The following is a 16,822-nucleotide window of genomic DNA, read 5'->3' as shown; positions in this document are numbered from 1 at the left end:
CCCCCAACAAAAGGATGCACAGATGCAATGAAGTTAGCCCGGGTACGACAAAAAAAATGGAGCAATTCAGCAGCCACCACCATTAGCCCATGCTAGCGCTGTCCGATACGCTGCACAGCATCATAATATGGGCAACAGCAAGTTAGCTAACGTCAGCGTGCCTTCTGAAGCCGGGCACTAATAAAAACAGACATGTAAGATTATGTAGTCATCAAATTACTTACACATCCAGGAGAAGAAAAGCCAGTTCAGTCAAGCTGGAGCCCTTTAGCCGCTCTCCTCGTCTTGGTAAAGCCAAACCGCAGCACGAATAACACTGAAGGAAGCCGGTAAAAACTTTTTTTTTTTTTAAATGTATGATATTTTTTTTGGACGGTCCACTGGACTCTCCAAGGCCTGTCCACCCGTGCTCTGGTCTTATCTCTTTCTATGTCCAGGTGTTTTTAAATGCAAAAGTGGTTTCTGCAGGAGAGGAAATCCCAAAAGGTGCGTACACCTGGTGCTTGTGTGTGTAAAGTGGGGAGGACTCATGTGCGCTAATATACAGACATACATGCACTGACATGTACTTGCCGAAAGAGCAAATATATATATTTAAATATATATGTGTGTGTGTATGTATATATATATATATATATATATATATATATATATATATATATATATATATGGCCCCCTGCTGCGTGGCCCCTCTCTCCCCCTAACTTTCCTGTCTCTCTTTCACTGCAGCTATTAGAAAAAGGCACAAATAAGAAATGTCGTTTACAGAACCTACAATATGATGTGTGGCTGAAGATTAAACTGGCCAACAGTATATAAACTAGTTCAAATCATCTAAAACTCTAATCAGGCACAACAGTCAAATGTTTCTTTCACATCCCTGCGTCCGTCACAGTGATCGAGTAATGCAGATCGTATTCATGTAACATTTTGCATAATAAATTGTTTGCTTTTGCTACATACATACATTTTATTGACAATACTGTGCTTTTATTTGAGTAACATTTTGAATGTTGGACTGTACTTACAGTGGAGTATTTTTCCTTTGTTGTATGGCCACTTTCACTTAAGTTAAATATCTGAATACTTCTTCAGGCACTACAAGTGAATCATGTGTTTGACCAAATATAGGTCATCAATCAGTCAGCTTTATTGGCTTACCGTACATACCAGTGCGTAATGGCTATACATAATGAAACAAGGGCTGCTTTGAGGACACTGCTGGTGGAAGACCAAGGACAGAATTAGTCTGGTTTCTCTCCAAACAAGGTTAGAAAGGCATGTGACATCATCCCTCTGTGCATAATTGTTGGACTGGATGTTATGCTCTGTCATGTGCACTCAATTTCATGATGACAATGTTGTATAACAGAACAATGTGAACACAAGGGTTTATAAATCTGCCACAAAGACTGCGTATGGCTATTGCTGTGCCTACACAGGCTTTCCTGTGGAACATCTACACAGAACTGAAAGCATTTGGTGGCTGGTATGGTTTGGTTTAAATCTTCTGTGAGAAAAGACTTTTGTCTTGTGTGCTATCTGCTAATTGCTCTTTCACTGGCAAAACACATGTGTTACATTTTGCCACCGGTATGTTAATTGGAGAAATGCTTTGTAAGGAGAAAGGACTGACTGCATATTCTTTCACGAACCACACTATGCACGTAGAGGTCACATGTGAGACCATTTCTTATATTGTCTGTCTGCAAATGTAGGCAAGAGCAGACAAAAGTGAGTTCAAATTCCAAATTCAGTGATAGCATAGCATCTTCACAGATCCATGGTATCTACTGTTTTACATCTCAAATGGATGCCATTCACCAAATTTGGAAATCTGGCCACATGAGATTGGGAAACTGCACCCACGAGCCCCCCGTTTTTATTTTTTTGGAAAAAGAGAGGCAATATGATTATACTTTTGGTCAGAGGTCAGGTTTCAAATTCCAGTCAGTAAGTGCACAGAGCTTTTTGAAAGTGACCATATAGATGAGGTCAAACTTTAAAGCCTATATTTATTTATTTATCCTCTTTTTTCCCTCGTCCTCACTCAAATGCAGACTAAGCTCTGCTCCTGGCTTTCAAACAGAGTGGACAGATTAAGCTGAGTTAGGCCTACTTTCCGCAGATGTGTTGGCATGGCACTTTGAAATCCACACCCCCTGCCCCCCCCCCCCCCCCCTCTCTCTCTCTCTCTCTCTCTCTCTTTCTGCAAAAAAAAAAAAACAGTTAAGAGGTGACACAGCTATACTTCTTAAACTGGAAGGTAGCTGGAGATTAACAACTCAAAGTGTCACTACAAAAAAGTCAGCTCTTGCAAGAAAAAAAAAATGTGTTACAACAGTGTTTCTTTTCAGAGAGACCAACAAATTACAACACATTCTGAGTGTATTACTGTTTGTTATGATGGTGCTGGTGGCGGTGATGATAATGAAGATGATGATGATGTGGGTTACTGTTCATGTTACTGTTGACACAAGATTGACATTCAAAATTTTATGATGCAGGCTTTTACTGTTAATTTGCTGTTCAGCTCTACATGAATTCTTGAAGACCTGTAACTAAGAGCAGTTCAGCTTCACATGCTTCCACTGATCCACCAATCAAAATTAAATCTCAACTGGATTAAGTGTGCAGGAGTCAAGATCCAACAACAATTTGCAAGGAAAGGAGAGCTTCAAAGTGAATGTTGGGTGTAATTTTTGTTTCTCCATCCTTCTTACGCAGAGCCAGAAAAATATCTTAGATGATTATCCACAGTTAGCTCACAGCCACGTCAGCTGAGTCACGGTATATTCTGGAAGTACTTCTAAGGACAAGTAGGAATAAACCAAAAATATGTGCGTGTTAGTTTTGTTTTAAAACAGACTTGAGTCTAAGTCTACAACCCTTTGCAACAGATGTTTGAGAGCAGATGCTAACTTGATCCCACTGACATTCATGTATTTAGGTCAGTTAGGCTAAACTCAACATTCAGCATGCCTTCAAATGGACACAGGCACATAAAGACAACATGTGCTTATGCAGCTCTTGGTAAAAATTCCCCCAAACGTAACTACCTAAATTAACGTTAAAGTTTCACTGTAAGTGAATTATTACATTGGCTTTGTGTCAGAGCCTTATTTCAAATAATGAATTCAGTCAAGTCAGAAAATCTGTTTACGTCTTAACATCACTGAACTTGGGATTATAATCAGCCGAAGCAGTTGTTTACAGGCAAACACTCATTAGAACTGGTTTACACATGGTAGCCTGACTAAAACAAATCCCACATTATACGTACATGTCTTATCACAACATCACAAGAGGAGAACAAACGGACAAATTAAAACCAAGAAAGAAATGATCTCTTTGAAACATTTATTACGAAAATTATAAAGGTAGAATAGCACTGTTCAAATAAAGCTTTTAGAAACAGAATAAGAGTTGCAGTGTACTGAATCATCGGCAGAGTTTATTTCAGATGTGATTAATGTATAGCCAGCAATGAAAAAAAGAAAATGAAAAAAGCAGGGCAAGTAAATGAAACAAAAAAATAAAAAAATAAAACAAGTTCATTATTGTTTAACACAGCACATTAGGCAAGATTACCAGGAGTTCAATTTACATGAAACATCTCATATATACAAGAAAGATTTACATCGATGAGGGTTACAGAGTCTTTGTGAGCTATGGGGCCCAGTGGCAAAGCAGTCAATGGCAAGTCACATTTCAAGTCAAGTGTGGCTCTTTGCTTGAGGGCGGTTTTGGCTGGCAATGCCATTATCACAACTATTAGTTTAGACACTGGCACACGCTAGTGACAGAGCAGCAGCCTGTGTGTCACTTGACACAACAACCCAATGACAAGGACACATCTCCCTCTGGGTTTGTCATGTCAGGACACACAGCACCGCTTTGCCCATCTTTTACACGCACCCCCGTCTCTCTCTAATGATAAAGGGAAAGGGGATGGTAACAGGAAGAAAGTGGGACTATACGTGCTGAACACAGAGGACCCTCATCTGTCACAAATGATCAGAACACAAAGGTGAACACACCCTCAGTGATTTAACATTGCATGTATGCATGTAACAGCATTGACCCCGATAAAACATGGGTGAAAGGTGTGGGCTGGAGACAGGGGAGATAAGGAGTGGGTGGAGGGGCCAAGTGAGGAGTGGAAAGGGGAGATGGGTTGTTGGGGTGGGGGTTTGGGGGGGGGGGGGGGGGGGGCATTCAAACAATGAAGTAGCATCATAACTTCATCTTTTTATATCTTTTTTTTTTTTTTTTTTTTTTAGCAGACAAGCAAGCAGTCAAGAAACATTTTCTTCCACCCTCTACTCTTATGTTTTAGATTAATTTGAGAGAATTAAGACGTAATGTTGGTACCTCGAGTGTTTTTAGCTGCAGTTTGTCTTTTCTCTCAACATGCAGTGTTCGAATAAATATGAAGCTAGTATGTCAACTTGATTGATTGCCTTAGAAATATGGGAAATGTGTTTCGTGGATTAGTGAAAACATGGAGATGAATTAAGTAATGACAGTCTCACAAAAGCCACAATGACTTTGGTTTTCTGTGCATGCGAAACATTGATTTCACAAAGCAAACCCCCTGAAGATTGATCATCAATCAATTTGCTTTGAGAAATTGCTGAAATGGATGATAAATTTGAGATGAGTGGGTTGCCAGCCAAAAGTGATGCACAAACAACAAACCAAAAAAAGAAAAAATAACTCACATATGCAGACACACACAAATATAAGGCTTTTTGATAGGTGACAATATTTGTCATTATCAAAACTGCGTTGTACATGTTTCACAGAATAAAAATGACAAGGGGAGGTATCATGTATGTAAATGGTTAAAACAGAAATGAAAATGAATAAAAATGCACACTAAAAATCAAATGTAATTCCTGGTAATTTGCCATCATCTGTGTTTTTTGCAATTCTACCCCTGACAGTTAAAGACAGCAAAGAAAAAAAAACAACAAAAGACTATAAATAAATAAATATATAATATATTAAAAATCAGTAGCACTTCATTTTTCTCAACAGAGGAAAGTAAAAACATATAAATGAACTCCACAGTTCAGCCAGTGTACCAACAGGGAGCTTTGATTTATTTTGTTGTTTTGTGCAGACAAAACTGGATCCCCCTTGGGGCAATAATCTACTCTGGTAGTACTTACACCCACTACCTTAGTATAGCCCGCAATCCATTTCATTTCCTTTTACCCACCTAGACATAGAGGACATGACAAGTTTTTTAAAGAAATACAATGTTGTCTGTAGTAAAGAGACCCACAAATCCTCCACTGATGATTCAAAGCTTTGATAGGAACTTCACTCACAGACTTATTGGCTTACTATCTCCTGATAGCTACATTTGTTTTCAGGATGTGTTACATTTTACTCTGCAGTAGTCAGGTTATTCTCTTTGCATCTACCAGTCTACCAATTGGCAACAGACCCAACTGTAGACAACACAGAATTTGCTCAAAGATTCGGTTAATTTATGTCTTCATAGTTATTTGTCTGGTTTAAGCTCTTTTTTTCTAATGCACAAAAACAATGATATTTTACAAGTTGATGTCCTTATTTTGAAGAAAATGTGTCATCCGCTTGACCATCTTCAGTCAAAGGTGTCACGGACATGTACAGTGTAAGAGATCACAAACACAGTATCCCGAGGAAGTGACAGGATAGCTGAGGAAAAGGATGTATGATCACAGTCGGCAACAATCACTGGCCTCTCTCCATCTTCGTCTTTCATAGCGCCAAACTCTGTGTCAGCACAACCCAGAAGATATTGCAACAGACTTTTCCCCTCAGGTGCAACTTTGTCATAGTTCATTAATCTTCTCAAACTTCTCCTGCTGCCATCAGCCCCCGTACGTACTACTAATCCCCTTATTAATGTGGCAAATGAACCTGCACAAGAAGGACGACTCCCCCAAGGCTCCATAATTACAATGGTCTGTACAAACTCCTGTTTGCATAGAATGTCCATTCATTAAATGCACTGACAAGACAACTCCAGGAATAATCCACTAAAAATTCCCTGTTCTTCCTCAAAGGTCTTTCTCGCATCTTTCACTTACAATACTACATCTACTGTAATATTGAATATCCTGCTCTTGTTTTGTGACTGATGCATAATTCAATTTCATTTTCAGGAAAATGATATGTGATTCAGATGCAGGCACAGAAAACTGGAGGCAATTTAAAGCAAAAAATCTACAGAATTATTTTGATTAAGTCAACCTAATATGCATACGTTGTCAGTTGTTTTATATGTGCTGGAACTATAGTCCGCGGTGCACAAAAGGGAGCTGTTATCCTCTGTCCCCAGAGCTAAGGCATGATCTGTGCTACAGAAGAGCACATCAGAGCAGTGTGGGATAAATGAACTGTACGTACACGATTCCTTTCAGTGCCTGCATCTTTTCTGCCATGCAAGAAAAACACTAATAACCCACAGCAATTAAGTCTTTTTACACATGAGGTGTTCAGGCCACATGGTTGCACCAAAGAAAGCCCCATATAAGGCCTATAATTGTGCATCACAACATATAATGTATATTACCATAACAAAGCGAGGGGAAAAGGGGGCACGTCGTGTGCATCTGCAAGACCGTACGTTAATCTATATATGCAGAATATAAACAGCCTTATTTTCGCATTCATCGCAGGATTTATTTAAGGTTAATGGTGAAGAGTGAGGATTTAAAATATGGAATGTAATTGATTAAGCATGATGTTTCAGACACCGTCTCGGTGGCTGCTTTCAAACACTGCATCCTTAGTAGGACCATGTTAATATGACCATAACATGAGCCTTGGGATCTGATGTGCAGTGGTTAATGCATAGCCACTGGGCTCATGTTATGTTAGTGAACCACGTCTAAGACTACTGAAAGGAAGACGTAAGACTGATGGTGAAACGGCTAGGATTATACTTGGTTTCTTAGATGCTTGTGTTGCATTGTGAAACTAGGACAGTGTTTTCATGGTTTTTTTTCCCTCAGTGTTGTTTACACTAATGTAGGTCCCTGGAGGGTAAATAATAAGTGGAAAAAAAAAGAAAGGAGAGGCAAGGATTGCTCCTATTGCTATCAGCAAAGTTTGGGGTCTCTATAAAGCTGATTCCACTAGGCGTTTGTCTGGGATGACACTGCTGTAGATATCTGCTATTGTATTTCTATTCCCTCTGTTCTACATTCTCTGAGAAGAAGACATCACACTCTGCTGTTGTTCTCCACCTCTTTCTCTCGTTTTACTTGTTTTTGAATGTCCTTTCAATTTCCTTATTCATTGACTGCTGCTGATCTTGCATAGACGTGACTGTTGAGAGCTCGGAGAAAATGGCTTTTCAATTCTTAAGACATCGGGTCCATTTTAAAAGCGTTTCGACTCAGCTTTGCACGTTTTTCTTTTGTACATCCTCCTTCAATTAACTGCTGATTTCAGGCAACAATGGGCTAATCGATGTTGTTTGTTACTCGTAACGCAACAATGTAAGTGCTAAATTCCATCATTCTATCATATACCTCTGCATGCTCCATGAGTCGCAACAATTCAGCACCTTACCAGCTGCAATTTCAATGCAGCGCATCAAACCCCATTTTACAACTGAAAAACAACAGGCAATAATTTAACTTATTTTTAATACTTATTTTTGTTATCTATGTATATATAATAAGTATTTTAATAAAGAAGTCCTTATCTTTTTTCCAACGCGCTTCAACTCCGCAGGGAATATGATATGATAATCCGATGATATTACCTTTTGGATATACTGTCTGTTTAAAGATTCACTCAGGGGTTACTGGTATTTTTGGCTTTTACTTTTTTTTTTTTTTTTTTAAATTACAACTAGTCTCCTCTCTGTTTTTACTCAACATGCAGGCAGGATTAAAAAAGGAACAGGATATACTGGATGGGCATCTGCTTATCAATGCTCATGAAACAGAGACAACATGCACATGTCAATACAGACAGTGGCACTGTGCAAAAAAATCTACATATTGAAGTAACAATGGCACCAATAACTCACCCTGCTTTATCCAGTAAGACATGTAAGTGCAATTATTGATTTTACCACAATCTATAACTGCCATTTGGCCTCAAATATGGGCTGGAATCTTTATCAGTAAGATGTTTTTGAAGTAATTATGACTGAGAACCAATCAGATATGCCTTAGGAGTCTTCATTACAAATATCCACAGATTGAAATTAGCTAATAGCGGTAAGGTAGAAAATTACTTTTTCTCCTAATAATAAGGAAACAGAGATAAGAAAGTGTACCCTTGTGTGCAGTCAAAATATGTAAGTACATATTTAATTGAGTCATTCAAAGGTATTGCTAATGTGAAGGATATCTCACTTCTTCTATTTTTTTATGGTAGTGCGTTTTGTCTGGATCTAAATAATATTGTTTCAGCAATGTATGAATAAATAGCAATTTGATTATGAATTTGTGTATTTCGTGACGAGACTCAACTGGATTGCTTTGTGTCATTAAGGAGTGAAAAGAAAGTAGAATCAGACTGAGGCACAGTCCGTTTCAACCCTCAGTGTCTATGAGGACTACGTTTATGCTATACACAAGAACATAGAAAAATATTAATGAAATTGCACAGAACATTTCAACGGTGCATTATTTATATTATCAATGGCACTACATAGAACACACTGGCTCGGTTTGTATGCTTCTTTGAATCATTTGTCAGAATTATTGATTCCAATAAAACTTGTATGGAATTGTGGGATGAATGAGCAAATCAATGAAGTTGTGCTTACAGTATAGTGTCATATCTCATGTGTCCTCCTCTAGGGCTGAATCCTCTCCACCACCACCATCACCCATTTCATCACCTCTTCTCTCTCTCTCACTCACACACACACACACACACACACACACACACACACACCAACCAACGGCGCCTGGCGAATGACGCCAAAGTGAATGCCTCTTTTGAATGCTACCTCTCACACAGAAACACATTAAATGCAACCCCAGATGCAGTGACCCGGAGGTATGCATCGATAGGAGCTGCACAGTGTCACCCCTGTAATTCCACTCTCTCTTCCGGATAGATCTTATCACTCAAATCTCTAACTGCCATTATCAATCTTCCCCGTGCAGCCTCTGCATCATTAGGCGAGAGTATTTCACTAAGAACACCAACAAAGGTTTCACTCCTTTCTTCTCCTCCCTTGCATTTATAAGTCCACTGCAGGTTGGCGGAGTGCCAGGCTGTGCCATGCAGCGCAACACTGCCACCTAAAGGTTCAATACCACCACCCATCAAGCCTGACCCACTGACAACACTCTCACTCTGCCTCCCTTTCCCCCGCTGCACTCTCCCTCTTCCCTGTTTTCTGCTGTTCCCTGTATTTGTCCACGTGTGTCCCATTAGATTAGAACTGTGTGTTGTGTAGTGGTGCTTTATTAGCAGAAAAATTAATAAGGCTTTGATAAAAAGCAGCATGGATTACGTTGAAATTTGAGGCTCATTATTGGCTAATCCTTTTTGAATTGGATGTGTATCAAGTTCCAGACGAGCTTCACTCAGTTCGCTAGTGTGCTTCGAGAGGAGGCATTTAATTCGAGCCTAGATGATGTGGCAAAGCCTACAGTGACATTCACAATGCCAATGCAGCAGACTAATTATTGACTGTAGTTATTGCTGCAGGTGTTGAAAAAGGTTACAAAGTCTTTTGTGATATTACAATACACACCAAAACGAAGAAACAAACAAAAAACATGAATACACTCAAGAGTTTTATGAGGAGAGAGGTGAAAAGTCAGCTATTTTTTTGGAGAATGTGTGCAGCATTTAACTCTGATGAGAACAGCAATCTGAGTAGATAGGCAAGAAAAAAATGTTTCTTTCACAGAGAACATTGAGTCACAATTAATGTTATGTTGGTACATTTTTCCAGTGATCTAACCTGATTACTTAATAGACAAAGTAAGGCAAGGCAATCACTCACCCACTTGCATTTTGTTAAATAGGAATTAAATATATATTAACGACAAAACATCAGTCTATAATTGTTCCCCCAAAAATTATGCATGTGATTGTTGAGTCCATAATCAACTCCATTAATTAGCAGTTGTTCAAGTTACTCGTTCTCTTTTTTTCTTTTTTAAGTTTGAGAAACAGTGGAACTTGCTGAAGCAGTATGTCTCCTGTACTCGTATCTGTTGCTTCACAGTAACTCAGAGTGAGTCTCTAATCTAGACTGGCACTTTAGCACTGTGGAACAGGGCAGTTATAGGCAGTACTTATAGACCAGTAAAAGTGCTCTTTTACCTGCTGTCTGGTGTGCATGGGCCCCTTCGTCTTGAACCCTCCTTGGGAGCTGCACTCTGAGGCACTGAAGTGGTCGGAGCTCGTGGATGACCTCTTGGAAAGGGTGTCACAGCCCCCGACAAATGTGTTATCCAATGGGAGCTCCTGAATCACGTGATGCTTTTTCACTGAGACCGGCGTGTCAGCCTTGAGGTGGAAGGCCGATTGTGGCGAGGCCGACTTGTAGTGCCGGGCCAGGTCTGGGCTGCCAGGTTTGAAGGTTGTGGTGGGTGTGGCATTCCAATCAAAGCGTCCAATCCCTTGCTCCTCCAGCTCCGTTGGCAGACTGATGGTTCCATTGATTGGCTCGTGGGCAGGATCGTCGGGTTTGCTTCCCTCGATGGTGACAAAGTTGAGCAGGGAGCTTTTTGGGGATTTCCTTTTCTTGCGCTTTTTCTTCTTGTTCTGCTTGTTCTCTGTGTTGGGTGACATCCACTCAGCCCCCTGTTTTTTTCTCTGTGCAGCTTTGAACCTGGAAGCGTGGCGACAGCGCAGCAGCACAGTGACAAAGATGACAATAATCACCACAAAGGCGCCAGTAACAAAGGCTATCATTATGGTTAAATAGTCACCACTTTGATAAGTTTCACTGCTTTCGCCAATGTTTCTGTCAATTGGCGTCTCCATTGTGCGTCGGATTAGATCATATATGAGAGTTGAGTTGCCCACAGTATCATTGACATACAGAAATACCAGCACCAGAGTATGGAGAGATTTGGGATAACCAAGGTCACTGATATTGACCACTAATCTGTGTAAGCCTATGTCAGTCACTGCTGGTTTTTCCTCCAGAGTAATATTCCCTGTGACAGGGTCAATTCTGAAAAGACCCTTGTTGTTTCCACTCACAATGGTGTATTTGAGCTCTGCATTCATCCCTGTATCACCATCTACGGCAAACACCTCTGCTACCACAGATCCTGGGATAGAGGACAGGGGAACGAGCTTAAAAGATGTGTTGGAGGGGGGGTAGATGACGATGGGGGTGTTGTCGTTCACGTCGATGACGTTGATGGTCACCTTGGCAGCTGAGGAGCACGGAGGCCTGCCACTGTCCACAGCCCTAACATCAAAAGTGTAAGAGCTCTGCTGCTCCCTATCAAATGACACATTAGATTTTATCACCCCAGAGTAAGGATCCAGTATAAAGTTCTCATTGTCATTCAGTATGGAAAGAGAAACAGCAGCATTTTCTCCAGCATCTGAATCTGTCACAGTTATCACCCCCACAGTGCTGTATTTCGGAAGGTTCTCTGACACAAAGAACTGAAAGTGGTTATGTGTGAACTTAGGGTTGTTATCATTTTCATCCAGCACAGTTACAATAACAGCTGCCTGCGACTGCAGAGGGGGGGTCCCGTTATCTCTTGCCGTTACAGTGAAGAGGAACCTATCCTGATCCTCCCGGTCAAAAACCCTAGACGCAGTCAGGACCCCCGTTTTGCGGTCAAGATCGAAGAATGATGCATTGGGTCCCAGCTGATAAACTATCTCTGCGTTTTTCCCGCTGTCCTCGTCTGTGGCGCTGAGAGTAGTGAGGAACAGGTCGCGCTTGTTGTTTTCCATAACAGCCAGCTCAATAACTGGCTGAGTGAAAATAGGTGGGTTGTCATTCTCATCCTCCAGCCTCACTCTTACCAGGGCAGTCTGATTCAAGCTCGGTTTTCCAGAGTCAGAAGCTACAATTTTAAAGTTGTATTCCTTGGTCCCCTCATAGTCAAGCAGCGCAGATGTCTCTAACAGATACTGGTTGTCGTACACAGCTTTTAGATGGAAGGGCACATCCTTCTCTATGAAACAAATGACCTTGCCATTGATGTCAGTGTCTTTGTCTGACACTGTGATAAGAGCAATCTTAGTATTGATGGGATCCTTCTCCGAGAGGAAAACAGTGCCATTAATGGGGCTGATTATGTATCTCAGGTCTATATTAGGTGGATTGTCATTAACATCAGTCACATTTATGGTTACAGTAGCTCTGGCAGAACTAGAGCTGCCATCACTGGCTAAAACAGAGAGCTTATGAATAGCAGTCTCTTCTCTGTCCAGGGGCCTCTGCACTGTAATTAAGCCAGATGTTGTATTTAATGCAAAGAGTCTTTTTGTAGCAGGAGACACCTGAGTCCCAAATACGTAACGTATCTCTGCATTTGCCCCTATGTCTGCATCTGTGGCCTGAAGCTGCACAACAGACGTGCCAATAGGGGAGTTCTCCGGTATATGCACCTCTATCTGGCTCTCTTTAAACACTGGTCTGTTATCATTGACATCTGTTACTGTAACCTGTAGAATAGCAGTGCTGGATTTCTGTGGACTGCCACCATCCTCCACTTTGATCTTCATTACGTACGTGTCCTTCTGCTCTCTGTCCAGATTCTGCTGCACAATGAGCTGGGGCCACTTCTCCCCCTCAGGCGTTTCTACTATGTCTAAGCCGAAGGCACTTTGCCCGTTGATCAGCTCGTATTTGTGGACACTGTTGGGGCCAGTGTCTGGGTCAGTGGCAGAAGGAATAGCAAAGCGGCTGTTAATGAGCGTGTTCTCAGGGATGGAGATGTTGATCACAGGGGACGGGAACATGGGGGCATTATCATTTGTGTCTTTGACGATTATTTTGATCTTGATCAGCCTGAAATAATCATTAGGCAGAATGACCACTTCAATTTCAAAGGAGCACTCGCTGTCCTCAAACGAGGGACCGGGGCACAACTTCTCCCTGTCGATCCGGTTTGATGTTGTGAATATCTCACCAGTGCTGCTCAGAACGCGGACCAGTGGGTTATCTCCTGCTTTGGAGACGAGCCGGTACACGAGATTAGCGCTTGCTCCAGTGGCAGCATTTGTATGGGAAATGTTTAAGTCCTTTGGTATGTTTCCAATGAGGACATTTTCTTGCAATTCCTCTCTGATGGGATAGATTAGCTCTTGGGCTATTGAAGGATCTAGCCATATGCAAGCAAGTAGTGCTCCCAACAGGTAATAGTCTTTTAGATCCATGACTGTGTTAATGTGTGTCCAGGCTTCACAACTCAAAGGCTTCTTTCTATGCAGTTACAGGCAGTGACTCCTTGCATGTGATGGCCGGAATCTTCCACAGACAAACCTATGAATACATAACAAAGTTTCTCTTAAGTGAAATAACTTCAGCATGCACGGTAATTTAATTTAATTAACAAGCAACCCCACTCCTCCCAGTCAGCTGTTTTGTCCACTTATTTATTTATTTTTTTACTATTGAGTCATCCCATGGACCTTAATCAACAATTCATAGCAGAAAAGAAACAAACAAACAAACAAAAAAAAAAAAAACAGCAAAAACACTGCAGCAACCATTTAGGCAGCCAATCATGTCTGATGCTCTCTTTTCTAAACCCTCCTCATTTTATGGTCACTAAGAATTTTCAGCGCCTCCAAACCCCATGGCCACAAAACTTCACAACACATTACACAGTCTTATTAATTTTACACTTAAATCGCCAAAATTAAAGAGCGTGAGCTGTGTGTGGGCTCCTAAACGAATGAATACGCATGAATGAAGCCTAGAAAATGAGCTCAGTCAGATTTTTCATTCTTAGTGGGCAACTGAGACCTATTCTTATCTTACATACCCAAAATCCGTTCCAGCTCAGGAGAAAAACTGGAGTGTGTCAGCTCATAGTCTTCTCATCCAGGGTGTCTGCGAGCTTATTCGGGTAAAGATATCCGTCTCAGTCAGATCAGGCTGTGGATCCAGGGGAAAAAAAATAAAATAAAATAATCGCCCCGCAGGAGTAATCAGACTCAGGAACAGGTTTTGGGTAAAACCAGCTGGTCACACAAACTGGGGTAAATTAGAGGCTGCATATGTCGCAGTTCCTTTCCCCCCCCCCCATGTAACTTCAGGAATGGACAGGATCTAATTGTGCGACCCGCGGTGGTTGCGGTGATCAGCGTCGCTCTCTCCAGCAGACAGAGCCAGGTGGTCAGTGGTTTGCGGTGTCTTCCATTAGAACGGGTCCCGAAATCAATGCTCATCTCCCGCACCCGTCCCGAGAAAAATCGGCGTTTTTTGGTTTTTTTTTCTCCTTTCTCTTCTTTCTTTTTCTTTCCTCCTCTCCCCCGGCTACCTGTTAAGGTGAAGCAAGAAGAGACACTCGTGTCCCGTCATGTTTCAAGTTCGCACAGCTCCATCAATGATCAGCCGACGCAGACACAAGGTTAAAAAAAAGATCATGAAGGCATTTGAGCGAAAAAAAAAAAAAAAAAAAAAGAAAAGAGCTTTGAAATCTCAGAGTCGATCCCACTTGGAGATACCAACCGAAATAAAAAAAAAAGGCTGTTCAGTGTGACACCGATGCGCAGCGTGTATGTGCCGTTTATCCTTGCACTCTCACTCCCAGAGCAGAATATCTTGCACTAACTCTCTGTAAACCCATAGGAGGGGTGGTGAAGTACACCACACCGACGGCCCCCCCCACCTCCATCTCTCCACCTCCCTACCCCGCCGACCCTCGTCATTGGACACCGCCCCTCTCATTCAGCGGCGTCGGCATCCCGAGCAGCAACGGGATTGGCCCGAAGTCACGTCACTTAATGCCGACCGGAGGGTTGTCCGCGGTGAGATGCTCTGTGAAGATGCTGCAGGCTGCAGGGACGCTTAACCAAAAACCCCGAGGCTGGAGGGGGGGGGGGGGGGGGGTGATGATGACGATGATGATGATGATGATGATGATGATGAAGCTGCAAGTGCTGCTGATGTAAATGTAGAAAGAAAAAAAAAAAAAGAGTGGTTGTCCGTCAGCTTTTACACAGTGGATGATCATATGAAGACAGGTAGCGGTCATTGGCTCTAAAGGGACGCATCAAAAGCACAAGCCAACCTGTTTGGCTGTTGTCAGGTAGGCTACACTAATTGGAGTGGACGCAAAAAGCCACATGAGTGAAAAAAGGTGCTCTGCAACGGGTTTTCCCGTGGATATGACTTGCCCAGATTAAACACGGCTATGTACAACACACGCCTTGTGCGAGAGTCACTAATAATTGCACTCCAGACAGAGAAGCCGTTGTCTAAGCATGTTTGCACGGGGTGCATATCCACGTCGTGCCCGCCACACTTGGCAACCCGCAGCCCGTCATCAGCATTTGTCCGTGAGAAATAACCTTGACAGTTATCCCAGTCATCAAAGCTTTAGGGCTGCAGCAGCGTGTGCTGCGATCTCTTCGCATATAACGGGGCGGATTGCATTTTCTTTCTTTTTTTTAAGTTTTACTGCCTTGTGAAAGAGCTGTGATGATCTGAGGAGGCTGCGATGTGAGTTCGGAATTGCCCATAACCGCAGATGATCTTACTTGACAAGTTTCAAAGCAACAAGAGGAGGGTGAACTGTGCAACTGAGCCGAGATACCCCCCTGAAATGACATGTCAGAAGTGACACAAGGTAACTAGAAAACAGCAGGCTTAATAAAATGGAAATCACAGACAGCCATACAGATCCAGCACCATTTAATGTCCAATGCCATCCAATCATTACTTAATATCAATGCGGTAGATAACCCTCAATTTCATTCAGGGCTCTCTGCCTGTGCTGCTGATGCTGCTGCTGAAAGAGGCGAGCTGTTGAGCTCAAAGGCTGACTACCCTGTCATGGTGAACACTGCCATCTTGAGGTGGACCTTCACTAATGCCTGAACTCAGCTGAAATCTTCAAATCTTCACCATGCATAACCAACTGTGCACTTCTGAACCAAGTCTTCAGTTCATGCTCATAAACAACTGTGCCGAGAGGCCACAGAATAAATGACACAATGGGCGACTCGTTATAGTGCGAATGAAGGGATAGCAACAGTGACAAGAAGCTCCTGTGTTGGCAAGCGGTGATGGGAGTGATGCAAAGGACTTGAGACCCACACTGTTGAGGTGAGAACTAGGTGGCAAATGTCTCCCGAGAGGCTGGTTCATTGCCTCGTCAGCGGTTCGTTAGCACAACCAACCTGGTGGCCTGACCTTTCTGCCTCTGGATCCAGCCATCAGTGTCCTTTGCTGTGAGAGAGCAGCCAAAGGAGTGATCTGTCACTTCACTTTAAAGTCTGACGCGCTGATGTGGAGGATGAAGTGACAACATAACTGTGTACAGTGGTGAAACACTTTCTTGCTCTGCTGGCCAGCTGGAGTCATTAGGAACTCATCACTTGCTTTTCCTTGCTTACTGGGAGTGTGTGTGTGTGTGCTGGGTGTTTTTGGAAAGCAAGAATTAGAAATGGCCGACATTGCCAGGTCTCTAAGGTACCATTATGCTGTGATTGGAAGTACTGGACAGGAAGTACACTTTGAAATACCCACATCTTGTGAAGTTATTGTTAAGACACTGGTATTCATCACCTCCCTAGAGATGTATTACGGTCAATGTATGTCAGTAAAATCTTATTACACCTTAAAGGAAAGTTTAACTTTGTAGCTGTCTATTATTATGGGTCTCTACTGTGATTATGTGTC

At 42.1% G+C, this 16,822-nt stretch overlaps 1 protein-coding gene across 4 annotated transcripts in view; it reads right to left on the bottom strand.

Moving 5' to 3' along the window:
• Positions 1 to 14,790, bottom strand: part of LOC139627761 (protocadherin-9) — a 185,922-nt gene extending 171,132 nt beyond the window's left edge. For all 4 annotated transcript variants that reach the window (XM_071488849.1, XM_071488851.1, XM_071488850.1 and 1 more), the window contains exons 1-2: positions 13,959 to 14,790; positions 10,312 to 13,453 (exon numbers count right to left, since the gene is read on the bottom strand). In XM_071488849.1, coding sequence (XP_071344950.1) covers positions 10,312 to 13,347 — 3,036 coding nt within the window. In that variant the 5' untranslated portion in view covers positions 13,348 to 13,453; positions 13,959 to 14,790. The remainder of the gene's footprint in view (positions 1 to 10,311; positions 13,454 to 13,958) is intronic.
• Positions 14,791 to 16,822: the final 2,032 nt, after the last annotated feature.

This window comes from Trachinotus anak, unplaced genomic scaffold (genome assembly GCF_046630095.1).
Source record: "Trachinotus anak isolate AG129_WGS33_773 ecotype Australia unplaced genomic scaffold, CSIRO_AGI_Tana_v1 ptg000011l, whole genome shotgun sequence".
Taxonomy (NCBI): Eukaryota; Metazoa; Chordata; class Actinopteri; order Carangiformes; family Carangidae; genus Trachinotus; species Trachinotus anak.
The sequence above is the reverse complement of the archived record's forward strand: the minus strand, read 5'-3'. Positions and strand labels throughout refer to the sequence as shown.